The sequence below is a fragment of the Coregonus lavaretus genome (genome assembly GCF_964263955.1).
Source record: "Coregonus lavaretus genome assembly, chromosome: 14".
Lineage (NCBI taxonomy): Eukaryota > Metazoa > Chordata > Actinopteri > Salmoniformes > Salmonidae > Coregonus > Coregonus lavaretus.
The window spans coordinates 43,428,776-43,438,145 of NC_140001.1; the positions used below are offsets into that span (position 1 = coordinate 43,428,776).

At 42.8% G+C, this 9,370-nt stretch overlaps 2 protein-coding genes across 3 annotated transcripts in view; both read right to left on the bottom strand.

The window, feature by feature from the left end:
* The window catches only part of ksr2 (kinase suppressor of ras 2), a gene marked incomplete at both ends in the record, with an annotated part of 159,043 nt that extends 153,591 nt beyond the window's left edge, over positions 1–5,452 (bottom strand). For both annotated transcript variants that reach the window (XM_084177320.1, XM_084177319.1), the window contains one exon: positions 5,276–5,452. In XM_084177320.1, coding sequence (XP_084033446.1) covers positions 5,276–5,452 — 177 coding nt within the window. The remainder of the gene's footprint in view (positions 1–5,275) is intronic.
* Positions 5,453–7,432: 1,980 nt separating this feature from the next.
* Positions 7,433–9,363, bottom strand: LOC311141843 (uncharacterized protein). The gene has a single exon (XM_084177337.1). The coding sequence runs from the start codon at positions 9,299–9,301 to the stop codon at positions 8,813–8,815; it is 489 nt and encodes a 162-aa protein (XP_084033463.1). The 5' UTR covers positions 9,302–9,363; the 3' UTR covers positions 7,433–8,812.
* Positions 9,364–9,370: the final 7 nt, after the last annotated feature.

Here is a 9,370-nt window from a genome sequence, read left to right on the forward strand (position 1 = left end):
ATGTCAAAAATGTTATAAATTGATTTGCATTTTAATGAGGGAAATAAGTATTTGACCCCCTCTCAATCAGAAAGATTTCTGGCTCCCAGGTGTATTTTATACAGGTAATGAGCTGAGATTAGGAGCACACTCTTAAAGGGAGTGTTCCTAATCTCAGCTTGTTACCTGTATAAAAGACACCTGTCCACAGAAGCAATCAATCAATCAGATTCCAAACTCTCCACCATGGCCAAGACCAAAGAGCTCTCCAAGGATGTCAGGGACAAGATTGTAGACCTACACAAGGCTGGAATGGGCTACAAGACCATCGCCAAGCAGCTGGGTGAGAAGGTGACAACAGTTGGTGCGATTATTCGCAAATGGAAGAAACACAAAAGAACTGTCAATCTCCCTCGGCCTGGGGCTCCATGCAAGATCTCACCTCGTGGAGTTGCAATGATCATGAGAACGGTGAGGAATCAGCCCAAAACTACACGGGGGGATCTTGTCAATGATCTCAAAGCAGCGGGGACCATAGTCACCAAGAAAACAATTGTTAACACACTATGCCGTGATGGACTGAAATCCTGCAGCGCCCGCAAGGTCCCCCTGCTCAAGAAAGCACATATACATGCCCGTCTGAAGTTTGCCAATGAACATCTGAATGATTCAGAGGAGAACTGGGTGAAAGTGTTGTGGTCAGATGAGACCAAAATGGAGCTCTTTGGCATCAACTCAACTCGCCGTGTTTGGAGGAGGAGGAATGCTGCCTATTACCCCAAGAACACCATCCCCACCGTCAAACATGGAGGTGGAAACATTATGCTTTGGGGGTGTTTTTCTTCTAAGGGGACAGGAAAACTTCACCGCATCAAAGGGATGATGGACGGGGCCATGTACCGTCAAATCTTGGGTGAGAACCTCCTTCCCTCAGCCAGGGCATTGAAAATGGGTCGTGGATGGGTATTCCAGTATGACAATAACCCAAAACACACGGCCAAGGCAACAAAGGAGTGGCTCAAGAAGAAGCACATTAAGGTCCTGGAGTGGCCTAGCCAGTCTCCAGACCTTAATCCCATAGAACATCTGTGGAGGGAGCTGAAGGTTCGAGTTGCCAAACGTCAGCCTCGAAACCTTAATGACTTGGAGAAGATCTGCAAAGAGGAGTGGGACAAAATCCCTCCTGAGATGTGTGCAAACCTGGTGGGCAACTACAAGAAACGTCTGACCTCTGTGATTGCCAACAAGGGTTTTGCCACCAAGTACTAAGTCATGTTTTGCAGAGGGGTCAAATACTTATTTCCCTCATTAAAATGCAAATCAATTTCTAAAAAAATTTACATGCGTTTTTCTGGATTTTTTTGTTGTTATTCTGTCTCTCACTGTTCAAATAAACCTACCATTAAAATTATAGACTGATCATTTCTTTGTCAGTGGGCAAACGTACAAAATCAGCAGGGGATCAAATACTTTTTTCCCTCACTGTAGGTATTTCTAGTCGGGTGGGCGGGTGCAAGCAGCGTTCGGTTGAAGAGCATGCATTTAGTTTTACTAGTGTTTAAGAGCAGTTGGAGGCTACAGAAGGAGTGTTGTGTGGCGTTGAAGCTCGTTTGGAGGTTTGTTAACACAGTGTCCAATGAAGGGCCAGATGTATACAAAATGGTGTCGTCCGCATAGAGGTGGATCCGAGCGTCACCAGCAGCAAGAGCGACATCATTGATATACACAGAGAATAGAGTTGGCCCGAGAATTGAACCCTGTGGCACCCCCATAAAGACTGCCAGAGGTCCAGACAACAGGCCCTCCGATTTGACACATTGAACACTATCTGAGAAGTAGTTGGTGAACCAGGCGAGGCAGTCATTTGAGAAACCAAGGCTATTTAGTCTGCCAATAAGAATGCGGTGGTTGACAGAGTCGAAAGCCTTGGCCAGGTCGATGAAGACGGCTGCGCAGTACAGTCTTTTATCGATCGCGGTTATAATATCGTTTAGGACCTTGAGCGTGGCTGAGGTACACCCATGACCAGCTCGGAAACCGGATTGCATAGCGGAGAAGGTACCGTGGGATTCGAAATGGTCGGTGATCTGTTCGTTAACCCCAATCTCTGCCCAGCTGATTTGTAGTGGTCCAGATTTTTCATCTCTTTCAGAACATCAGCTGTCTGAATTTGTGTGAAGGAGAAGTGTGTGTGGGGGGGGGGGGGGGGGTGACAGTGTTTCCTAGCCTCAGTGCAGTGGGCAGTTGGGAGGAGGTGCTCTTATTCTCCATGGACTTTACAGTGTCCAAAAACATTTTGGAGTTGTGCTACAGGATGCAAATTCCTGTTTGAAAAAGCTAGCCTTTGCTTTCCTAACTGATTGTGTATATTGGTTCCTGACTTCCCTGAAAAGTTGCATATCGCGGGGGCTGTTCGATGCTAATGCAATACGCCACAGGATGTATATAAGGTCCCACAGTTGACAGTGCATGTCAGAGCAAAAACCAAGCCATGAGGTCGAAGGAATTGTCCGTAGAGCTCCGAGACAGGATTGTGTCAAGGCACAGATCTGGGGAAGGGTACCAAAACATTTATTCAGCATTGATGGTCCCCAAGAACACAGTGGCCTCCATCATTCTTAAATGGAAGAAGTTTGGAACCACCAAGACTCTTCCTAGAGCTGGCCACCCGGCCAAACTGAGCAATTGGGGGAGAAGGGCCTTGGTCAGGGAGGTGACCAAGAACCCGATGATATCTCTGACAGAGCTTTAGAGTTCCTCTGTGGAGATGGTAGAACCTTCCAGAAGGACAACCATCTCTGCAGCACTCTACCAATCAGGCCTTTATGGTAGAGTGGCCAGACGGAAGCCACTCCTCAGTAAAAGGCACATGACAGACCGCTTGGAGTTTGCCAAAAGACACCTAAAGGACTCTCAGACCATGAGAAACAAGATTCTCTGGTCTGGTGAAACCAAGATTGAACTCTTTCGCCTGAATGCCAAGCGTCACGTCTGGAGGAAACCTGGCACCATCCCTATGGTGAAGCATGGTGGTGGCAGCATCATGCTGTGGGGATGTTTTTCAGCGGCAGGGACTGGGAGACTAGTCAGGATCGAGGGAAAGATGAACGGAGCAAAATACAGAGAGATCCTTGATGAAAACCTGCCCCAGAGCACTCAGGACCTCAGACTGGGGCAAAGGTTAACCTTCCAACAGGACAATGACCCTAAGCACACAGCCAAGACAACGCAGGGGTGGCTTCGGGACAAGTCTCTGAATGTCCTTGAGTGGCCCAGCCAGAGCTCGGACTTGAACCTGATTGAACATCTCTGGAGAGACCTGAAAATAGCTGTGCAGCAATGCTCCCCATCCAACCTGACAGAGCTTAAGAGGATCTGCAGAGAAGAATGGGAGAAACTCCCCAAATACAAACATTTCTAAAAACCTGTTTTTTCTTTGTCATTATGGGGCAATGATGAGGGAAAAAAATATTTAATACATTTTAAAATAAGGTTGTAACGTAATAAAATGTGGAAAAAGTCAAGGGGTCTGAATACTTTCCGAAGGCACTGTATATCATTAATTGAAAAGTCCAAAAATGGATGTACCAATCGCAGATTGCCCTTTTAATGTATCTAATCTAAAGCTTTTGTCCAACACTATCAATTAATCAATCAATCAAATAATAAATCAATTAAATGTATTCATAAAGTTTTTACATCAACAGCCTGACCCATGCTCTTGCTAAAATCTGCCAGACAGGCAACTGCTTGACCACTTGTGAAAACATTATTAAAACATGTTATTACATTGCTATTAGAACTAATCAGGAAGATGAGCAACTTTATGTAAAGTGTTACCAAATATGACTTCTCCATCATCTACTTTGCCCTCTGCCTCAGAAGGCCCAAACAGTGTGCATGCAAACACTTGCACATACACTACACGTAAATTGGCCTTCAATGGCAGACAGGTATTTTTGGGTTTTTTAATGTAACCATGTGTTTCCTGACAGAAGATACCTGCATGACACAGCACAGTTTCCTTGAGTCAAACTATTAGCCGTACATTTCAAAGTGGTGTTTTTGATTGGTGGCTAGGAAGTAAGGAACTTCACACTGTGAACTTTTGTTAGATCAAATAATTGTGACAGCTAGACATATTATGGAATCTATTCTCACTAACATGTAGGCTAATAAGTTAATTTGTGGCCATACTGAAGGCCTAGCTATAGGGCCATACTGTATGTTTTCAATATCTTCTCCACTCTGAAATTCAATTCAACTCCAGCCTCTAGGCCTACTAACAGTATCCCTAAAAATATATTGTAAAATGGTGTGCCTATTTATATGAAATCCATATGAGAGACAGATGTGGATTTGTTTTCCTTGTATCAGTGGGGAAAGGGGAAACTACATGATTAAGTTAATAAACAAACAGTATATGCCTACTATTCCTTCATCTGTGGTCACAAAAAACGTCATTATACATTTATTACAGGCCTATGTCATCTCATCATGTTTAATATAATTAAGTTTCCCTATTTTACTCACACACATCAAGACCCATCACATTGGGCCTCGGTTTATATAGTTCCATTTAAAATCTCAGACTGGAACACACCAGGGAATGTCTACGTAGTTTAAACCACATTGGGGCCTAAGTGCATCTGAAATGTACACAGGGTGTGCAGAGCCTATTTTATTAATTTGACAAACAAATATATCTATGTTTTGATATCAAAAACACAACACTGGATTTGGATAATATCATGGCCATTACATAAAGCAATTTACGGAATACCCTGTGGGCCAATTAAATCGGATGACAATTTGAAGCAATTTCACTAATACACACTTGCAATATAGTCTGGCTGATGATAGAAGCGCGAGCTGATGATAATGGCAATAATGATGATAATGATATAAATCCTAAACAAATCATGTTTAGGCCTCAACGTTCTCATGGAGAATTCTGGTGGAGAAGAGTGTACGGTGCTAAAGCTGAACGTTCCACCTTCTTTCCACCACCTGCAGAATGCGCAAGCCCACAACAGCTCGCTCACTGCAGCTACAGATTTCTTGATTTATTACACTGCATAAAACACATCTAGGCTGTAGGCCTATAACAGTGAAATAACACAGTATTCCAATGGTATAGTCGTCAACAGTTTAAACTACATTGAATAATGTACATTGATGTTGATTGACAGACGTGACAACCAACCCCACATTGATTTTCATGAAAATACATAGCTTGATTAGCCTCAATGCAGCCGTAGCCTATTCATTCTACAGAATGGGTGCTTTTGCTTACCTCCAGCGTTCGTATTTCTTTTTGTGTCAAGTCGTTGGATGTGGCACATTTGGTCCTCAATCCCTCCAAGCTCGAAATGCTTATGTCTATCATATTTTGCACCAACTCGCACTGCTGCAAGGCTTTTTGCAAACTCAGATGCTGCTCGTCGCTTTTTGTCATATTCTCCACGTCCATAGTTTGCGAGCAGTGGTCGTTTTTATGTGTACTTCAACAAAAATATTCTACTCGGAAAATAAAGGTGGAAATAGCTCCATGTAATAAAGTACCCTGCAAAACGCCAGCCAACGTGGTGGTATAATCTATTATATACACTGGTTAAGAAATGAGATGTGATCTATGTGAAAGGCGACTTCATTGCAATAGTCCTTCTTGTATTCCAGGTGGTGGTTCATCAAGGTGTTTCTGATTGAGACTGGTACTGATGCTGAGGGCTATATCATCAAACACAATATGCAGATAGCCTAGGCTATACCTCCTCAACAGAAATAAAAATCAGAACACAACCGATCAAGCCTTATCTAATAAATCCAGTCAGCGTTCTGTTTGTTCATTTCAAATAAAAAAACATAACGAATCAATAATACTAAAGCAGCTTCGTATAATCATTTTAAAGGTGATGCTGTGTGGATTGGATACAGGTTCTTCCCGTCTCACATGTCAGCAGCTGCATCCCGGTTCGCTCCCACCACCACACCGACATGTTTCCCGTCAATCAAATCCACAGCATCGCCCAGGGAAGCTGCGGTAGAAGAGAAAGGGGGCCACAACCAACGAGTGATGCAGCGTGCGGGAGGAGATATCGCGAGATTATATCAGTGCAGTGAGCATGAACTCAGTTTTAACTTCATACCAGTGGGACCCATCATCAGCTCCACATTATAATTTTAATACGTTGTCAGGATGGTAATTATGTAATTTTTCACCAAACCAAATTGGGACAATTTGTTTAGTTAGGCTTTCCTACATGTGCCCTTTTTAGGCTACTTGTATCTTGATCAATCCACACAGAGACACACAATGATGTAGTGGAGAGAGAAAAAAATGGTGGGTAAACTCTGATCGCAGTGGAAAAAAACTCTACTTTCAATGCATTTTTCTGTAAAAGGTGGGCAAGCTGTTGTGCAAAAAAAAGTACTTGTGTTTACCCTCCACTGCACACACACACTAAAACAGTGGTATAAAGTACTTAAGTAAAAAATACTTTAAAGTACTACTTACGTCGTTTTTTGGGGTATCTGTACCTTACCATTTATATTTTTGACAACTTTTACTTCACTACATTCCTAAAGAAAATAATGTACTTTTTACTCCATACATTTTCCTGACACCCAAAAATACTCTTTACATTTTGACAGGAAAATGGTCCAATTCACGCACTTGTCAAGAGAACATCGCTGGTCATCCCTACCGCTTCTAATCTGGTGGACTCACTAAACACAAATGCTTTGCTCCTGGCTATCCGTAAATAAATAAAAAACAAGAAAATTCTGCCGTCTGGTTTGCAAAATATAAGGAATTTGAAATAATACCTTTACTTTTGATACTTAAGTATATTTTAGCAATTCCATTTATCTTTGATATGTAAGTATTTTTTAAAAACAAATACTTTTAGACTTTCACTTTTACTATTAAAGTATCTTTACTTTTACTCAAGTATAATTGATATTGATAAAGTATAACATTTGAGTACTTTTTCCACCACTGCACTAAAATAACCATACATGTTACAATTGTATACTCCAAATGAACTGCAATAGTTATTGCTATATTAAATTACAGAACGCTGAGTGAGTGAGTAGGCCAGGCCAACATCTCTTACTGAATTATACATTATGACAGCTCTTTCTCTTCTGTGGGTCGGGGGGAAATAAACAGGGGGACAATGTAAAGCGTTACAAGTGTGTGTCATCTTGATTGAGGCAGGTAGTGGGGAACCAGTAATTTTTATGACATTTCCTCTGTCACCTGCAGAGACATCAGACAGCATTGTGTCTCACTGCTGGACTGAACAGGCCTCAACACACAATTAAAAATAGAGCTGCTTGGCTTGTAAAGGCTACACTAGTGTTTCCGTTTCTAGTGAATTCTAGAATGAGGTCTGTGTTGTGCCTACCTTACAGTATGTGATCAGAAATACAGCTAATCAAGCACAAATAACAGGCAATCATAAGGGTTTATTGTAGGCTGTCTGAGCCCCTTACAATAATCAGGCAAACATTTTAATAAACCCAAATTGAGTTTGATTTGTGGCATCCTATTTTGTCTCTTGATTTAAATATTTTATTTCAACTGCCATATTAAAAACAATTAGACAAGTGTCACTCACTTTTTGATAAGAGCATGTTGTCTATGAAAACACTACATTTGCATGCATTTCAGCGAGTCAGATTTCCCCCCAAACTCTTGGGCGTACTTCTCTATACAACCCAAATGGCGGTAGACAGCTTGTGGTCATCACTAGTTACCCCAGCCAGTCATAAACCCAGCCCATTTCTACAATTTATCTTAAAATCTGTTTTTAAACCGAACCACGCGGTTAACTTAATACCCTAAAGACCAAAAAGCAATTTGTTTTCATTCATGTTTCCGATATAGCCAATGTTGCCTTTGTGGCTGCGTCAACTAGTGGAAACGATTATTTGGCAGGGGGGGGAACAAAGATGGCCACAACTAAGGTGGGAAACAAAGATGGCCACAACTAAACAAAATGTATAAAAGTCAATCGTGGGGTTACCTTTCCTACCAAGGCACTGTTGAACGGAGGGATTATTTGGCATTTCGGTAGAAATATTTTTGGTGCGCCATCTTGCCTTAGTGTTTTGCCAACTAAACATGATCAAAGCACCTCCGTGGAAGTGATGACCCGTTCCGCTTTACTTCCGTATCCAGTTCTGTATGAGAATGGGCGTCAAGAATATAGAAAATTCATGCACCCCGCGGTCATTTAGCTTAAAATATGACTAACGGTGTCTGAATTTACCTCTACCAAATGCCTTAAGGACGACTTTCGAGTGGGTTGTCCTTTTCGTAGCTAAACGACCGGTGGTCATCTGTAAGGAGTAAATTCGTGCACAAACACGCATCAATTCATAACATCTTAAGATCGCCGCTGTTTCGTTAATTTGATATGGCAAAATGGTTTTACTAATGACGTGAGAACTTTTTTTTTCAACAAATCGTTTTAATAGGCTCAATGATGACAATTGACAACAAAAATAATCAGATGTACAAAATCAACAAAGATCAGATGTACAAAATCTCTCCCAGGTGGAATGTTATTGGGCAAGACCACGAACATGGTAAATCAATGGCCGACACACGTGGCTAAATGTAAAGATACTCGAGCTAGCTACTTGAAAACACATGAGAATAGGACTAAGATTACAACAAAAGTCTTTAGGTCAACACGGACATTTCTTGAAGAGACAGTCAAATTATGATCTTGAATCGGAGTGTTACTCGTTTGCAGCATAGCTAGCTGTCGTAACTGTCCCTGTAGGATTCCCCAAAAGGTCCCCGTAGCTTCCCAAGGCCCTAATTATTGTCCCTGTAGCCACCGCCGGAGGAGTATCCACCGCCTCGGCCTCCACCACCGCCGCTCCTGTATCCGCCTCCGCCACCACCTCCGTATCCCCGTTCTTCGCCTCCATAGCTACGGCCTCCGCCACCGCCATATCCTCCGCCACCACTATATCCTCCACCGCCACCATATCCACCGCCACCTCGGGAACCACGGAATCCACCGCCTCCTCCGCCGCCGCCGCGACCACCACCCTGGCCTGCCTCATTCACACGGATGGTTCTGCCGTCAAGAGACTGGCCGTTCATTCCCTCCATAGCGTCCTTAGCATCCTCGGCATTGTCGTACTTTACAAAGCCGAATCCACGAGGCCTTCCTGTTTCTCTGTCCATGATGACATCACATTTAGCGATGTTTCCGTACTTGGAGAAAGCTTCTGCAAGAGATTGCTCTGTGGTGTCGAAGCTCAGGCCACCGACGAAAAGTTTTCCTTCGTCGGACATGTTTCTTTGTCTTTTACGGACAGAACGAGAAAAGCTGCTGCTTGGAGAGGTACGTCGTCGGAAAAGAAA